This window comes from Neopelma chrysocephalum, unplaced genomic scaffold, assembly GCF_003984885.1.
Source record: "Neopelma chrysocephalum unplaced genomic scaffold, ASM398488v2 Primary Assembly neopelma1_22b, whole genome shotgun sequence".
NCBI lineage: Eukaryota > Metazoa > Chordata > Aves > Passeriformes > Pipridae > Neopelma > Neopelma chrysocephalum.
The window spans coordinates 1,907,948-1,927,151 of NW_020897690.1; the positions used below are offsets into that span (position 1 = coordinate 1,907,948).

Below are 19,204 nucleotides of genomic sequence, written 5' to 3' on the forward strand. Positions count from 1 at the left end.
GCAGTAATTATCAGTCCTGCTTAAAATATAGAAGTATTTGAACAATGTAGTTGTTCAAAGCAAGCATTCTATGCACCAGATAGCAAATTGCAGGAATAATTGGACCTGTGCTGGTTAATAAAGCTGTTAATAGAGTCTGAGCACATCAAAGGGCAACATGCAAACTAATAAAACAAAATCTTTTTCAACAAAGATTGTATTAAGACAATAATATCTTCTTTCCTTAACAGTGTAATGAAGAAATCTAGTTGAGCGTGCTGACGGGACTTTGAGCTGCTGCAAACATGCATCTAAAATGCATAAATAGTCCCTTCTATATAGGACTCCATTCATCCATCTAAACCTTGGAGTCACAATGTATGAATTTGAAGAGTCAATTCACAGGGTAAATAAAGAAGCAATGTCAATGGGTGGCGTTAAACTCCTCAACAGTGGCATCAGTGGCTGAATCTAAGTATCAAGGAGGGAAATAAAAGTGTGAAAAGTAAAGATAATCTCTACTTGTAACACAAAGCAACACCAAGACTATTAGTGGTGGTTCTTATATGAAGATCCATGTACACTTTATTACAGTAAATTCATACTAGTAGTTGAGTGTGTGTACAGTTGGGCAGCAAAAGGGACTCTCTTGCCCTTACAAATCAGCTGTTTAAATAGAAGCCTGTATTCCCATTATCTTATTAAAACAAGCTGGAAGAGTGAAACTTTTTCTTGGAAAAAAATAATATTGGATAGGGGAGGAATGTTTAAACATTTCAGCAGGAGGACAAAAACAATTATAATGTAAAACTTCCAAAATGCCATTGATGCATTGATGCATAGAACAAACCTCTGGAGTCCATGTAGTTCAATCCCCTGCTCAAAGCAGCATCAGTCAGATCACATTGTTCATGGCCACGTCCAGCTGGGTTTTGAATATCTCCAGGCATGGAGGCTCCATAATCTCTACAAAACTCAACATGAAGTCCTGCACCTGAGATTTGATAACCAAAGCAGTAAAAGAGGCTTAGAACTTAATGGCTGGAGTGCAACTCTTCTGAGAAGGCCCTGAGGGCAGTGGGCTGAGCTGAGCCAGCTGTGCGGCAGCAACAGAGGCAAACACTGTCCTGGATAGCCTCAGGAGGAGTATGGGCAGCAGAGCGAGGATGCTCGACCTGGAAGGCTTCTCTCTACTGAATGCTTATTAAGCCATACCTGTAGTGTTGTGCCTAATTCTGGTCCCCTCACTGCTCCATCGAAGACAGGGGGAAAAACAGAGTGCCAGTGAGGAATCTGGAGGTTGGAGAACTTGAGGAAAGACTGAAGGAACTGAGACTGAAGGAAAGACTGAAGGAAGGTTTGCACTAGCAAAGAGAGAAGGCCTGGGGGCAACTAATAGCAGGCTTCCAGTTTTGAAAGGGTGACTGAGGTGTTCTCTTCTCAAGGATGCCCAGGGGAAGAGCAAGTAGCAATGGGCAGAGGTTACTTCAGGGGAAATTACCTTGATATAAGGAATTAAAAAAAAAATAGCCATAAGAACAACTAAACATCAGAACAGGCTAAGCAGAGAGGTCAGTATTTCCTTGCTGGAAATCTTGAAGGCCTAGCTTGGCAAGGCCCTGTGTAACCTCATCGAAGACCCTGCTTTCAAGGTGGACCAGGAGTTCCATCCAACACAGACTTTTCTGTGAACCATGAATTAAAGTTGCTACCAGCTCTTGTTATATTCCTGAGCTGCATGTATTGTGTCAAACTGGTCTTGCCCTCTCCTGAGTATACTTCAGCTATTTTTAATGATGGAAAAAATATACTTAATCTTCCTAGTATCCCTTAAAACAGTCTCAAGAGAACTCTTCTTTGAACTGCTCTTGTGTTGTTGCTTTACAGCAGAGAACACAGTGTCTCAGTTATGTATATTCAGCTTTTGCCATGAAAATCTAGCCATGTTTTGGCAAAGTTTAAAGCCTTGAAATCCTGTGTTTTGTGTGTATTTTTTTGAAGCACTTCTGACTTTGACAGCTAAAATGTCACATGTAATCTGTAAAGCTTCAAATATGATGGAAATTCAGATAATTTTCTCTCTTGAGTAATGAAATATGTTTCCCCCGGTTCTTTCAGACCTAAAGCCTGACATTCACTGTAATAACTACTTGTCATTTCTGTAGACTAGTACAGGGACAGGTGTTTGAGATGAGATCATGGAGCCATTCTCTGTATGTATATCCTCTGGCACTTGGTAACAGGGAAAGGAAAATCGTTAAATTAAAACTTAGAGAAGAAATAGACCAAATAGAGCAAGGGAGAAAAATAAAGAAATAAATGTTCTACCACTTTGTGAGAAACCTTATCCATTGGATATCTGTGAGAAACATCAAGGTTGATAGAAAGCAGGCTGTTCAAAGAATTGATATGAGAAATGCTAAAGGAAAGAATGAAATGCAAAAATTTTGAATAAAGTGTATATTACTAGAGGTAATAAATCTATTTTAGTTGGCTGCACAAAACCAAGGAGACTGGTGCAGAAATAAAAATCCTAACAATGAGAGAGAGGTGAACAAGGAAGTGAAGACCATGGACATAGTCTCCCTCTTCTGCTCCATTATACCTGGGGCAAAGACAGTCTTGCAGCAGGACAGGTGCACATTAACAGAAAGCAAGGAGGGATTGTTCGGTCTTTGGCACCCAAGCAAATTGCTCTCTAATGATAGTACTTCATTTGTTCCAGCAGCTGGGAAGTGTGCACTTCTCAGACATTGCCCAGGAGTGACCTGTTGTGAAATACGAAGAGCATGTGTTTGGAAGTGAGGGTTTCAGTAGCAGGGACCCAGATGAAGCTGGGGAATAGGCACTTATGAGAAGAGAGACTGGAATTAAGGTCTCTGAAGCCAGTCCTCACTGGTCCTTGGGGTAAATCAAGAAGAAACAATTGAGCTAGGATATAAAACAGCTGGGATCTGCTGTGGAGATTTGCACTAATCAAATTCCCCTTTTTAATGCAGCATTGTTGAAAAGCTGAGTCCTGGATATCTTAAATTCAAATCAATAGTTTAAAGGACATATTTTTGACTTTCATTTGTTTTCACCATGTTCTTCCCTGCCAATATAATCCACACCTCTCAGAATTGAGGAAGGCGGGAAAGAAAATTATTATTTCTGAAATCATCTGTGTGAAATGTACTTGTGTGATGACCATTACAGAAGAACCACAAGAGAAATCAGGTTGTATACTATTAAGTCAGAAAAACAGTATGAATTTAAGACAATCAAACAAATTTATAAAGCCCCTATTCAACAAAATGGTATTTATCATTTTTTCTGACTGCAGTGAAAAATAGTTATGAAAAATCAAATGCAATCATATAATTATGACTATGTGTGTCATAATATGCATAGAAGAATGTGTGTATAGAAAAGATGCCAATAAACATAAAGGTATTTATTTGTCTTAAGATACAGGGTAGGAAGGCTGTAAATCACACCCAGTGGGGTCCACTGCCATAAACAAGAAAATTATGGACTAGGCCTATAGAACTACTAGTCAAAGTAATATTGAGGTCTTCCTTTAGCACTTGAATCTGCTTACTTTTTTCCCAGTATTCTCTGTGTCTATTTTCACTATTCAAGTGTATACTACATAAATAGTAAAAGTTCATGATGAAAGTTAAAGACCTCATTATCTAGCCTGCTGTTTATAACACTAGTAAAACAGTGTTATGTGAGAATTTTTTTTCTTTTCTAATGACAACATTTTCCCTTGAAGCTACTCTGAATTATGTGTCTATGTTGCTGGGGAATGTTTACCATTTCAATGTGGAAGTGGGAGTAGGCATGGGCCCTTGTACAATAACTATAAAAGGAAGCAGGCAGGTACAAACAGCAGGTTATGGTATATGAGGGAGGGCAGACAGGTTTGTCACTGTAATTTACTTTTTCTTAATAAAGGGAGATGAAATATAAGTCTTATGAGTACTAGGTTTCATTTAAAGTTTTGATTTACTTAGAGTAAGGGAGGCTTTGCAACATAAATAAAGAGCAATTTATTATGAAAATTAGCACAAAACTATCTAATTTTTACTTCTTACTAGAAGGGAATTTGAAATTCAAATCACTGCCTGATGAAGGTTATTAAAAATGCATTAGAATTGAAAATGTAGCTGTATGTAATTGTCATAATAGATACTCAGAATTAATTTATCCCCAATGACAATTAAGCTAAAAGAATTTTCAAATTATCAGCCAACAAATTTCAGTTAATTTTAGAAACAAATAAAGTGAAAACATTTCAAAAAGTTTGTAAAAAACCCCATCCGCTTTTAAAATAATCATAAAAGAAGGATTTTTCTGTTTAGAGTCATTCCTTTTCTTCTTTTCCAAATTACTGCACTCTTTTAATTTTCTTTTACCTCAGTTTTGCTTTATTACATTTTTCTCTCTTTCACCTTCTTCTCCCAAAGAATTCTGGACTACTTTGGGTGTATGTGTACACACACATGTACAAGCATGAGCTGAATTTAGATTAAACCGAAGTAACTAATTTTCTTTCTATATCTGGTAGTTTTTCATCTAGTTCATGCATCCAGGAATCTCATAGGTAGTCTGATGCTATTAATACTTTCTTCAGAATATCTGAAATGCCTATTATATCTATGTTTATATTTAAGAACAGCATCAAAATCCATTGGGTTGGGAGTTATTTTTAAATACACTGGGACAAATTTACACCCTTTAAAAATCAACAGAGGAAAGTTGTTCTAAAAAGTACTGGTTTTGTGCTGGGTGTGTATTTATTGTTTTAATGCTTTCTAAAACCAAACCAAACAAAGTTGTTTAGGCTAGTGGATATGTGTTTGGTTGTGCTTCTACATGTATACACATGGGCTTGCACCACTTGCTGTTGTCCACGACCATTAATGTGGCAGAGACCCTGGCTGAGCCCTGTACCTGTGTGTGTCTTCCTCCCCTTTGGCAAAAGGTGGTGAGAAAGCCAGGAACAGGGAGGGCAATGTCTCCTCTCCTTTCCTGGCTAATGTAATTTATTTTTTTCAGAATATAGCTCTTGATAGTTCAGCAGATACTCAGCATCTGAGAGGTCCTTAAAATCTGCATCATGAGTTTCCTCTGAACTGTTATTTTTTTTTCTCCTGTGAGTGTTACAATGGAAGTAAGCCAACCTTTGTCACCTGATTCTGACCCAAGGCTCCTCAATGGATTCAAGATCTGACTGAAGTGACCTATAGCCAAAGTTAAAGTCTTCCGTAGTTTGAAAGGGATAGGAAGGGGAGTTAAACCTGTGGCTCAGCCACTGGCATCATGTATGGCATAGATACAGCCATAATAATTTGTGTGCATTGAAAGCCTGTGGTTACTTGTAAACACTTCTGACCCAGTTTGTCAATCCAGTGAAAGCTTTCATGGTTAGGGTTATAACTAGCAGTTTAGGAGGAAGAATTATATACCCATCACTTACTGCGCTCAAGCAATTACTGCACGTAAGTGATTTGTAAGTGATTTAGTCTGTGTTAATAATTACTTATTTTTAATTGAGCTGTTCTAACAAGATAAGTTTGGAAACTATTACAGGTCAGCCATTTTAAGTAAACCAAGAGAAAAATTTAAAGAAAGTTTTGGAAAAGTACATTTCTCCTTTTCTTTCTAGTCAAAGGCAGGTAACACATTCTTTTTAATTAAACAATACCTTTGGGCTAAAAATTGAAAAGATCTGAGCATAATCATGTCCTTCAAGAATCTTAAAAGCAAAAAGTCTAGAACATGGAAACAGTTTCTAGCTGTCTAGTATATTTTAGAAGCCTCATAATGGTATTAACACTCATATAATGATCTAATTCATTTACACATTCATTGTGAAGTGTCTACTCTACTTGGATAATTAAGCTACAGTAATGAAATGCCCCATTTTATTTCTCAGGCATAAACACTTTGCATGCCTACTAACTCTAGTAGGAAGTTAGGTATTGAAAGCATTTTTTTAATTGTATCTGAAATTTGGAAAGATAACTGTGAAACCTATTTTATTTGAGTTGTGAATCGTCTCCACTCTTTGCCGTCTCTCTAGCATAGTGTTATTTTTCCAGTGTGAGCCTGGGTTTCAAATTAGAGTGTTCTTTCAGCATTAAGGCAGTAGTTTAAATTTTGTCAACATTCATTTTTATAGAAGTCTGTATTTTCCCCTTTTTATTCTAATGCTATACACAGTAGTCTGGTATTCAGATTGCACTTCAAAATGAAAGGTCAGATTGGAAAACGTTTCAAAGGGTCTTTAGGACAGCAAGGAAATGGGATTTTTGTATTGCAAATGAATGTCTGTACAAATACTCTTTGAAGTGTGAATGCATTTTTTTCAGTATGTATTTAAAAATCCTAATTAAAATTTTGTTAAGGGAATAGGTCCACGTACACATGAACTGATCATATTTTAACTATTGCTTTAAAAAAACAGGCTATCAGCCAAAACTAGAATAATCCCAGTAGGCTGTTTGTTTTTATGGGTTAGGCAGCAGATCAACTCTGACAGTATTAGAGCAGCACAGTTTGACAAAAAGTAACTTGGCTTGGGAAAATCCCTGCATCCTTGCCTACTAAAGATAGCTTATATGACTTAATATGCTTACTCTGCCCTGGTAGGTTTGATTTACAAACACTGTCAGACAATCTAGCATTTAAGGTGGCATAACAAAAGCTAGTCAATCAAGTTTGGTTTCCATTCATAATTTTTTTAGTTTTCACTGAGACAAAGTGAAGAGTTTGTAACTGCTTATGTGGTAGGTGGTCAGAGTACAACGTGAAAATGGGTACCCTGGTGGTAGCCCATGTGAAAGTCACATATACTAATATTTAGCAATAGTGAAGACTTAAAGAAAGGGGAGAGTTGAGGTAAATATTAAAAATTTCTCTTTCTCTTGCATTTATTCAAATTTTTAAAAATTAAAATAGTTATTTTATATTCAATCTGAATTTACATAATGCCATGTACATTCTCCAAAAATGCTGAAAAATTTAAACTTCTTCATTTTTTTAAATCTCAGTTTTATCTGGAGGGCAAGAAGGAATTATTCATTGTCCATCTACTATCAGATGTATGCATATTTCTTCCCATCAAAGTTCACTTTCTTGCCCTGACATTACTACCTTATACTTAGCCTAATTTATTTTTAATATATTCATTCATTCTGTCTGTTTTTGTTTATTTATTTTTATTATCTACTTTTTCAGTTAACAGGCAAGATTCTTACTGTTGTTATAGGCATGGTTTCCGTTTAGTACTTACAGGGATCAACATTTACTTGGTAGAAGTTTCTTAAACACTTAATCCTCTGAAATGGCAGCTGGAGACCTGCCCTAGAGGCTGATATGCCATTCTTTGGCAAAATTCCTTGAGAGTGTTGTTACCATAACAGCTTATATTCCAAGGGTAAATCTGCATGCAGAGATGGGGAAAACTGTCGTCTTCATGAATTGTTTTTGCCCCTTTATGATTCTTTCACTTCTCTGATCTTGGGATTTCTCCTCTCCCCTATTATGTTGCTTTATTATGTTTGTCTTGTAATCTTGTGGTTTAAGACTTGCTATTCTGTCATGAAATTTTTTTTTTCTTTTTTTTTTTTTTAATGCCTCTTAATACATTTTTACCTCAAGTCATGTTTTTCAGTCTCTTGCATCCCCTGGTCCTATTGTTGATTGCTGTTCTTTTTCAAAATATGCTGAAGTCAGGAAAATGTATTTTATCTTAAATACTCTGAATGCCTAATCCCCTAAGGGTTTCCCCAAACCCACAAGGACCAAATATCCTTAGAGGTTTGTTAGCATCCCTTTCTTAGACTCAAAAGTTAATGGAACTGAAGAGTTCTCTTGTTCAACTCCTGCTCACAGTAGAGCCACCTCTGAGGTCAAAGGTCTGAGCAAACGTGGTTGCACAGGGTATTGTCCGGTTGGGTTACCAGGGGTGGAGACCACAGTCTCTCTGGGCTGCCTGCCCCACTGCTTGGCTGTCTTCCTGGTGAAAATATTGCCCTTCATATGCATCCTCAACATCTCTTGTCTCAATTTATGTCTGTTGTCCCTATTCCTCTCACCAGGCACAACTGTGAAAAGCTTGACTCGTTTCCTAGATAACCTCCCTGCAGGCACTGGGGGACTGCTGTTTGATGCTCCCAAAACCATTCCTGCTGCAGGCTGGAGAAGCTACCCTGCACAGGGCAGGTGGTCCAGCTCTGGACCCTCCTCTGAACTCACTTTGTCTTATCAATTTCATTGGAGTCCCAGAACTGGACATGGTATTATAGATGTGATCTAATGAGTGCTGAGTAAAGAAGAAATGTCCCTTCACTTGATTTACAGCCTGGGCTTCTGTTAATGCAGCCATTTCCCTGGTCCCAAAGGTCTTTATGCTTTTCAGGCAGCACACTGCCTTTTTTAAGAGCCAAGATCACATCCAGCTCTGTCTGAAGCTGTAACAAAACTTCTACTCTGTGGCAATTGGATTTAGTGATGTCAAAGGAGCTGCTGCTAGCTGCAGATAGTATGACTGAAAACCAAGCTGGAGGCAGATGTTTAGTTGCTTTGAGATCTTGTCTGTAGTCCTTTCATCTGCAGTGAACCAGCATTTCCCTTTCTCCTTTTGCAGACTGGCAGCAGCATTCAGAGTAGTTTTAGCATGTTGGTGCCTCCTTTGCCCTTTTCTTGAGATGATAGTTAACATAGCTCTTGCTTCTTGTATCGCTCTCTTGCTGTCGCCATGCTGTCTCTGTTTTGAGGTGGTTCTTTAACTGTCTGGGCATCACTCACTGGAGTTCTTGCTCCTTGCCGCCGTGTTGGCTTTTGCTTTGTTACATTACTGCTTGTGTGGTATTACACAACAGATGGTAGTATGTGGGCCATTATTAAGAAATAAGAGGATGAACGGTTGGGTTGCATTTTGTAGCTCTCTCTTCTGCTTCAATTTTTTTTTTTTAGTTGGAAATTAAATGACAGGAAGGTAGCGTGCAATGCAAAACAGAAACCTATTTATGTAAATTCAGACCTTTTCCTCTGCCCAGGCAATTTCCAGGTCTCTGCACAGTGGAAATAACATTCAGTAGATGGAGTCGCAGAATCATTTCCCTCCCAGTTTCATATGGGAGGCGCATGTTTGGAAGAATTCAAGTAGGATATAACCCAGAATGGAGCACTTACGATTTTATGCATGATTTTTATGTTTTTCATCTCTTTTGGACCTCCTTTCTTATTTACTGTGGAATTATAATTTTTGTAGTGATGCAAATGTAATATGTGATTGGGAAGTAATAATTTTGTAACTCTTTGTGGAAGAGTTATTATTTAAACATATAATTTGATCACCAGAATTGTATTGAATTGTTCCTAAAATCCTTCTTCTTTGATAGAAATAAACTTAGTTCCGAAGAAAGTAGTCAGAAAAGAGGCAAATTACATTGACTGTTAAGAAACATGGGTCACAGGAAAATTGTAGGTGTTTTTTCCTTGTAAAAATAGGCTCTTAACGTGGATGAGTTGTTACGGCCAGTGGTCAGATGAAGAGAAGAGGGAGTTCTTAAATGTCATGTCTAGACAGGCAAGGGCTAAAATGTTTTTAGAGAGGCCAGAAGTTTGTTACTAGCAGTAGTTACTTAATCTATTATCTGATCTCTCCTGACTAGACAGAGGTAATTGTCTACTTCAAAGGCTTGGTCTACTGTTCAGAGATTTTATTTTCCATATAACAATCCTGAATAATTTCCTTAATCGTCAGCCTATACCTGTGTATCTTGCTTGGATTTAGGCCATGGCTACCTAACACTGCAAACTTTCTTATGTTAGTAATTTTCCTGCACTTGAATTATTTACTAGGAATTCGCATCATGACTTTACTCAAATGAAATTACAGTTGGTTTAGCTAGAGACAAGTGGAGTTAGACTTCTGAAATCTATCAAGATATTTTTCATATGTTTTCAAATGCTTGGCACAGAAATGCACTAAAACTAATATAGAACAATCCTTTCATGTTTCTTGTAACTCAGTCCCCTGGCATCAGAGAGTGCTTGTCATTCTGGCAGGGAGTAGCGAATTGAAGCAATTTGGTATTAGCATCAAATTTGGGATCTTCATACAGAAAGGTGACTTCAAGTTTCTGTGAACCTCTCAGATTACAAATTATTCTCATAAGACATCAGATTAGGGAAATCTTCAAGGAAACAAAAATTCTATTTTTTCTTTTTCAAAGTGAGGGCATTAGCTTTCTACTTTCTCTGATCCTCCTGCCTTTTTGACCCTATAACATGGGATTTGTTAACTGTTGGTTCATTTAAAGAGTCCTTCTTATCTTCTCTTGTTTATAAGCTTGATGTACTGTTCTATATTTTATTAATTTATTTTATTTAGAAAAAAATTATAGAATTTTTATGCTGTCATGATAAAAAGAAACACGGAGTTTCTTTTTTTTCTCCTTTTTTCCTTATGGTTAATCCACCCAGATGTGGCTAGACAGCATTTACAAGGTGTTGATGTTTATGGACTTTATTATTCCTACATAACATTTACTTAAAGGAAGCAAGTAGAAGCTTTGAATGTGGTGCTGTTTTCAGATGAGGTTTTACACCAACACATTTAAGTTTTGACTTATCTGCAGACCAAGATAAAGAAAAAACAATGAGAATGAGAGGAGGTACATTGCATTACTTGAAGCTATATTTGGATGATTCATGAGATAGCGAAAAGCTTATGATAGGGTCTTTTACTTTCTTGCTTAGTGCTTGATGTACATCTGTGAAAAAGTTTTACATTTTGGTGAACAATCTGAGACTCATTAAAAAAAATTGTGTCCAGATCAAGTGCATTTATTTTCAGCTGTGCTTATAAGGAATATTTGAGGTGATCCAAATTCCTGACTGTGAGAGGAACCAAGTTACAGTAACTAACATTGATGTGTAGCCCTGAGACCCTGATGCAAGCCATGCCTAGTTTAATTTTGCAGGAGTGAGATGCTGCCTTACCAATCCTAGAAATTATCCTACCTAGTAGCCCTTCAGGCTTATGTAGGCTTTGATGTCCATTCATCAAATATTAATGAGAAGTAAAGGACAAGGATGTCTCTGATATAGTTATATCAAACCTTCAAGAAAGAAAAAAACCTGTTAGATATGAAAATTAAAAAAAAAAAAAGAAAACTTGGCAAAGGAAAGTTTGTTAACTTATAAGTTAAGTAACAATTCTACATCTTTTCATCAACAAGTGTAAATTGTCATTCTAGGGAAAAAGTGAAATGGTCTTAGAGACTGATACAAAACCAGATCAACAAACCAAATAGGAAAAAAGAACCAGCAAGGAAATGTATGCGTGGGCTGTTGAGTGATGAACATATGAGGCAGGAATTATTGATGAGGAGTAGGAGAACTGAGAAATGGTCCAGGTGCTAAGAGTCCTTATTACAGACCACACTGAGCAACATATGGAGAATGACACTGAATGGTAGCACCACTGCCTAGTAAAGAATGTCTAAGTTAACAAGGTAATGTTAGTGAAAAGCTGTAAACTATAGAGGATATATTTAGCTACTGGAAGAAATCTAAGGATAATGGTAGACAAAAAAACAATTTGCAAGATTGCTCACTGAGCGGGTAATATTAGGGATTTTATTTATTGATGAAGTAAATTTCATTCTAGAGAGTTACAAATGGGGAAAATAAGAAAACTGGTTTTCAAAGCTTTTTTGGTTTTGATTGTTTTTTACTTTACCAAAGCTTTAGGCAAAGTATAATCCCGCAATGGGAAAATGACTATCTTTTTTTTGTGGAAAGTCTAGGCAAGACTCTTATATGTGTAATAGCACAGTAAATTTCCTCCTTTTTTTTTCCTACTGGTACAAGTTAAACAATGGTCTAAGTAGTTTCAAAATGCTATTTTGTTGTTGTGAAGAACAGCCATTATAATACCACAGGGAGCAGATTTTGGTATAATATTCCTTCCTTAAAAAAGTAGAATAACTTAATGTACTATTCATAAAAAAGGAGGACTTTTTTTTATATAATTTTTCAATTTTATTAGTCTTTTAAAACCTCTTAAAGTCTGCAAAAGATCCTTTAAATTATTTCAATGCAGTTCTGATTTTTTACGGGTTTTTTGTCTTTTTGGTAGCTTTGTTACTTTTCTCCATTTAAAAGAGTTTATTGATTTATATGTTTTTAAAAAATGGTAGATAAAATTTAAGACAGAGCTTTAAAAAGCCCTGAGATAAAGCAGTCTGGTTGCCAAGGCAAAGTTAATTTTTTCCTTCATATAAAATAATCTAAACTCTCAGGTGTTTATTTTTTAATTGCAAGTGTTCAGCAAGTAGAGAAATGACTCATGCTCCACTGGCATTGAACCCAGAATTCAGAATTTGATTAACTTAATTCTCTCTAGCAATGGGAGGATAGACTTTCACAGTCTCGCCTCTATCTTTCTGCTCTGATTATGGAGGGAAGCATACAGTAATTTTTAAAAGATGAATATGGAGGCAAATATTCATCTCTATTTGATATTAAAAATTACATAACCAATAGAAATACTAAAGGACTTATTTGATAATATGGCTCCTCTTGTTGTTAGAGTCAACTTGTGTTCCTGAAATGATAGCTGTTGGGGTTTCTTTCTGTCAACCTGTTGACTTACCCAACAGATAAACATAAAACTGCTTCTTCAGCTTGTGTATGGTTTGGTGTACGCAAGCTAGCAACATACTCTTTCTGCAAAGGAAGATAACAGTATCCTAGGCTGCTTTAGGAGGAGTGTTGCCAGAAGGTTGAGTGGTGTGATCCTGACCCGCTACTCTGCACTGGTGTGGCCACACCTGGAGTGCTGGATTCGGTTGTGGGCTCCTAGTATCAAAGAAGCATGGACATACTGGAGAGAGTACAATGAAGGGTCAAAAAAAGGATGAGGGGACTGGACTGAAGGTTCTCATCTATTAGGAAAGGCTGAGAGAGCTGAAACTGTTTAGCCTGAATATGAGAAGGTTCATTTGTTATATACTTATTAATGAGAATATTCTCTACACTTGAAGGGTTTAGAGAAGACAGAGCCAGGATCTTTTCATTGATGCTCGGTGACAGGACCAGAGGCAGTGGGCATAAACTGAAATGCAGGAGGTTCCCTCTGAATATCAGGAAACACTGAACAAGCACTGATACAGATTGCCTAGGAAGTTTGCTGAGTCTGACTCACCTTGGAGATACTCAAAAATCATCTGGATGTGGTCCCAGGCAATTAGGTGGTCCTGCATGAGCAGGGTGGCTGGACCAGATGACCTACAGAGATTCCTTTGAACCTCAGCCATTCTGTGAATCTGTGAAATGTGCTTCTTTCTCAGATATGATGGGCCTGAGTGCTAAAGCTCAGTTACTTTTTTTCTCTTTTTTTTTCTGTCTGTTAACTTGCCCAGTAAAATTAGTTATTTTTCCTAAAATGTGTATAAATCCCCTATATCCTCAGAATATTATAACAACAATTATTATTTCTTTTGGTTCTTGTAAAACAAAGCATTTCAATGAGAAAGATATAATTTTTAAATTTTTTTTTCAAGTGGCAGAAATATTTTGTCCACCCATGTTAAATCATTAAAGCATTTGACAAGACAATAGATATCTCACAGTATCTCATGGTAGTTTCAAACAGACCCGTTTTTGTGGAAAGTTATACACAAGAGGAATACAACTTCTGTGTGAAACTACAAATGGCTCAAAAAACCTTGACTTTAAGAAAGAGAGTAAAAGGGAGTTTGGAAGAGGCAATTCATATAACTTGGCCTGTCACATTGGAGTTATAGAAGTTTTGTGCTGTCTAGGGAGGCAGTATGATTCCAGAGACAAAGGAAAATCAAAATGGATCCCCTGCAACAACACAGGCTTGGAATGGGCAGGCTGGGAGCAGGCCTGTGGGTAGGGTCCTGGATCTTATTGCCTCAGCTAGTAAAGCTCCATGGGCAGTATGAACAGCACCATGGCCAGTCAATACAGGCAATGATTATCCCCCTCAGTTCAGCACACATTAGACAATATTTACAGAACTTCGTCTGGTTTTGGCCCGCCTGTTACAACAAAGATATTGACAAACTGGAGTTAGTTTTGCTGAAGGCTGTCAAGATAGACCCTAGAGCAATCTTTAGTTCTAATCTGAAGTTAATCGTCAACACATAAACTTTACATTTCGTGCTTGTCTCAGTTTCTTTTACTGGCTTCTTGATGCCTCTCACTGCTCATCTGCTATAAATATTATTTGAAATATCTTTGCCCCAACATGTTCCATTTCTTTACTTCACCATATAAAATTTCTGTTGCCTTAAAAACATTTCCTCCAGCCTATGAGAAGGAATGCTAGACCTGTATACTGGGAGCATAAGAATTTAAAAGAAAAACAAAAAAACCCACACCTACTTTCAGTCCATTTTATCTGTAGTCATAGATGACCAGACTCATATGGATGACATTTTTTTAGAAATTAATTCTGCCTGAGGCAAATGTCCTGCCTGAATAAGCCAACTATAAACAGATAAATTTTGCCCAGAGTTCCAAGAAACTGAGAAAAAGATTTTATAATATGAGGTGTTAAGCAGATTAATATCAGCTGTGCCACCAGCTCTGGTTTTAATAACGTATTTTTCTTCCATTTGTATTAATAGTAGTTATCTACTTGCATCAAAAGAAAATGGAAATAGACTGAATTTTTTATGCTGTAAATTTGCTGGAAGGGTATTTTTTTGTCGATAAGCTTTTCAGTTATATAGAAAGTAAAATAAAACTTTGAGTTCTTTTGGGGATGACTTACACTTTAAAGACAGATGAGGATCTATTCTTACAAATGTAGTGATACTATTTGACATATTAATTGAGTTACCGCACTTAACTAATAAAACCCTGTCCTTCCCACATTAGGTTTTCTATTTGATGTAGTTTCTGAAACCGATCCAAGTTGTATGAATATAGAAATTGAAAAATAGATTGCCGAAAATCATAAGGCTGACTTGATGTCATTCTAAACTATGATTCCAAGTAGGACTTTATTAGAGAAGTAGAGCATTTCCTTTTTAATACATTATATTTTATAGAAAGTTTTGCAACTTTAGATTCTACCTATTTATGTGTTTTTATCAATTAAAAAGATTATAAATATAAATAAGCTTAGGGGGTGTTGTGGTTTAGGAATGGTATTCCCCAGTTTAATTCTCCCACCAAAACTTCAAACCACAGTGCCTTTCACTCATTCCCCCCTTCCCTTCCCGCTTCCTGGTCTGGAAGGACAGAGTTGAGATTTGGAGGCATAAAAAGTGCAAATCACTGGTTGAGATAAGAACAATTGACTGGAAACAGTGATGAGATAAGAAAACTAACACTTTCAGCAACAATATTAATAAAAAAATGTGTAAGGCTAAGAAACAATTTACACAGAAAGCCCACGATAAATATGGACCAGCTCTTCCCCACCAGACTTTCTCTCCACTGGAAGGAACGCCTTTCTCCTGGGAAGTGAGAGTCCCTTACTCCCGATCTGGCAATGTAGTATGGAATAACATCCGGGCCTTAACCAGGACCCTCTCCCAACTTCTGTAAAAAATTAACCCTGACCTGGCAGAAACCAAGATGGGGGGGAAAAACTGTTTATAGTAAAAATAGCGCAGTTAAGGTTAATATTTTTAATTGTACTATTTATACACTGGTCTAAAATACTTTTCTTCATTTTAAGGTAACTGAGCTGCACAATATCAAAAACATAACCAGATTGCCTCGGGAGACAAAGAAGCATGCAGTGGCAATTATCTTTCACGATGAGACATCAAAGACATTTGCGTGTGAGTCAGGTAAGCAATTGGTACTGCATCTCTAGCTTGAAGAAATCAAGTTACGTGTCGAAGTTTGGCTCGGATGAATTAACTTACAATGCCAGATAGAAATCCTTAGCTTAAAAGAATTTGTGGTAAACAAAAACTTTGCAGTTTGGGATCTAGGTGTTTTAGGGTTTGGTAGGGGTTTTTTTATTATATGTTGAGAGGTGTTGGGGTGTTACAGAACTCTTTCTTCCATTATTTATCTTTGACTGCATGCAGATGGCCTAAAGACTGGAGATTTTCAGTTAAACTTGTAAAACTGAGTGAAAAGTAAGATGTTATTAAGTCAAGATGTGAAACATTCTTTTTTTAAGAAGTTTTGCTATAGGCACTTACTAAACTTATAATTATCATACCATTGCAAATAAGAGGTAAATACCAGCTAAAACCTCAGGATATTGTAAAGCAGGGTGTCAAGCAGTCTGTGGTTTGAACGACTACATAGCATAATGAATGAGTTGAGAACAAGACTTGGGCTTTATGGTACTACATAATGGCAGGTAGTTACTTGCAAGACACTGAACATTGCAGTATTAAAGTGCACTATTTTCTTGTTTGAAAATACAATTGCAGACATCTGTGTCCTAGGGTATATTTTAATCGGAAAAAAAGTTTTTAAAAATAATGGGAAATTTTTTAATGGTAAACTTTTTATTTTTTTAGTGGCATATTTGAAAGGCATTTAAAAAGTTTATATATATAATATTATATATATTTTTTTAAAATATATATATATGTAAAATAAAATGTAGGGTGAAGGACCTAGAAGGGAAGCCATATGAGGAGCGACTGAGGTCATTTGGCTTGTTCAGTCTGGAGGAGACTGAGGGAAGACCTCACTGCAGTATTCAAAATCCTCACGAGGGGAAGTGAAGGGGCAGGCACTGATCTCTTCTGTCTGGCAATCAGTGACAGGACCTGAGGGAACAGCATTAAGCTGTGTCAGGGGAGGTTTGCGCTGTATATCAGGAAAAGGTTCTTCACCTAGAAGGTCACTGGGCACTGGAACAGGCTCCCCAGGGAAATGGTCACAGCACCACACCTGACAGAGTTCAAGAAGAGTTTGGACAACCCTCTAAGGCAGATGGTGTGACTCTAGGGGATGGTCCTGTGCAGGGCCAGGAGCTGGACTTCAATGATTCTTGTGGGTCCCTTCCAACTCTCCATATTCTATGATTCTATATTAATATTATCATATAAACATTGCATCATGTACAGTCTAAATAATAAATTAAATAAAGTGAAACAAAGTTTGAGAAATGTAGAGAAAGTTAAAAGTGTGTAAGGTCATTAATTATGTGGATTTTGGATCAAATATTACAAATGTTGATATATATATCCCATCATGAAAGATGGATTGACAGTTCTGTTAATTAAGTTTAAAAACACACACATATAAAATCTGTGTTTCTCTACAATGAGTTTAACAGATCATTAGATAAGTATCCACATTAAAGATTTTGATTTCTATTGTGTAGAATTAATAATTATTCTATAATATGATTAATAATTGAATAAAAACATTTTAATATATTCCAACAGCACTGAAATCAGTTCTATGGAAACTTTTCCATTTGCCTACACATGCATTCCCCTTACTTTCTAATGAAAAGATCTTGTTCCTTCCCTAGAATTACTATGGTTCAGGTATATTTGAAAAGAGTGACAGTGGATCATAACTTCAGGCTTCTTTCAAAAAAGAAGGGGGAAACCTAAGGAAGTTCAGCATGTCTGGGCCACTTATTCCTTTCTTCTGTAACAAACATGATACAACTCCTTAACCTTGAACCCAGTTGTATATACAGGTCATATGTACCTTAGGGTGCTAACAGGATGCCAGTATGAGATGCCCTCCCTTAAGGGTATGCTCTATGCAAAGCTGTGTTTTGATTGGACAGAGCCTTGAGTGAAGTGGCGGACTAGTGGAGACCTTTTGGGCGGTGATCAAATGTCAGACCAAGACAGGTTGTGGAAGTTCTGAGCTGGCTTCCCGCCAAGTCTCCAAAGACTCAGCGAAGAGCCTACTCTTCCAGAGAAGGGAGGGAAAAAAAAAACGAACAGCCAAAGCTATAGCAAAAATATATATTTTACATATAAAACAGATATATACAGTGAAAATGCCATGTACATATAACCCCAAGAAGTTCCCTAAAAGGGAAGAGGAGAAGGGAGAAGGGAAAAAGGACAAAAAAGGGACAAAAAGGGACAGAAACAAAACAGGTATGCACAATCTAAAAACCCGGTAACCAGCAAAATAAAGAACTGGCAAAATCTCACCACTTCCCTTGAGAAAAGCAGGATGATCAGCCGCGGCCCAGCACTCTCCCTTACCGCTTGGCAGACAACAGCAGTCACTACAGGCCTCAACTTCAGATAAGCAAGACCACATAGGGATCTACTGTTCTTGAACCTCACCGGAGAAGAAGAGCACGAGGTCTCTCCGGTTGGCTTTATTTATACCTCAGTTTACGTAAAGGAATAGCATGGAATACTTCCTTGGTCTCTTCCCTAGTTCCTTCCTGGTTACAAACTGGTCTCCAGGAAGGCCTAATACTTAAAACCATTACACAGGTGATATAGTAGTAGGTGCCTGCTCTAGACCTTCTCATCAATAAGAGAAGGCAGATGAAGCGTTCTTAAGGGAGGTGGAAAAAGCCTCAGTCCCAGACATTGGTATTCTTGAGTGACTTTAACCACAACAGTAACTACTGGAAGGCCAATAAAGCTGAACGCAAGCAATCCAGATTTCTGGAACAGATTGAAGACAATTTGTTGATACACATGGTCAATAATATGATGAGGGGAGATGTTTGTTCAGGGAGGTGCTTGTCAGGACCCTTTGTCCTTGAGGGACAAAGAAGCCCTTAGCCTCTTCCATAGCCCAAAAATTAGTAGAACACAGGATGGATAAAGGCACTATAAAGTAGACAGAAAATAGGTTGGGCTTAAAAAGCCAAACTTGCAGCCAGTAGATGGTGGATCCCTCAGGGATCAGTGCTGGCACCAATACTATTCTATGTCTTCATTGACAACCTGGATGATGAGATGGAGATTACTCTCAGCAAGTTTGCAAGTTACACCAGATTGAGGTGACCCAAATTGGGAAGGGAGGGCTGCTGTCAAAGGGACCTGGACAGGCTGGAGAAGTGGACTGACAGAAGCCTTATGAAGTGCAGCAAGAACAAATGAAAGCTCTTGCCCCTGGGTTGTGGTAATTCCAGCCACAAGGCACTCTTGGGGCCTACTGTCTGGAAAGCAGCTCTGCAGAAAAGCTCTGGGGTCCTGGTGGACAACATAGCCTGAACAGCATTAGTGAGGTTGTTGACAGCAGGTACAGGGAAGTGATCTTTCCCTTC

General features: G+C 37.4%; 1 protein-coding gene across 1 annotated transcript in view; it reads left to right on the plus strand.

Annotated features, from left to right (window-relative positions):
- The window catches only part of DOK6 (docking protein 6), a 246,076-nt gene that overhangs the window by 101,712 nt on the left and 125,160 nt on the right, over nucleotides 1-19,204 (plus strand). The window contains exon 3 of the mRNA XM_027677997.1: nucleotides 15,707-15,821. Coding sequence (XP_027533798.1) covers nucleotides 15,707-15,821 — 115 coding nt within the window. The remainder of the gene's footprint in view (nucleotides 1-15,706; nucleotides 15,822-19,204) is intronic.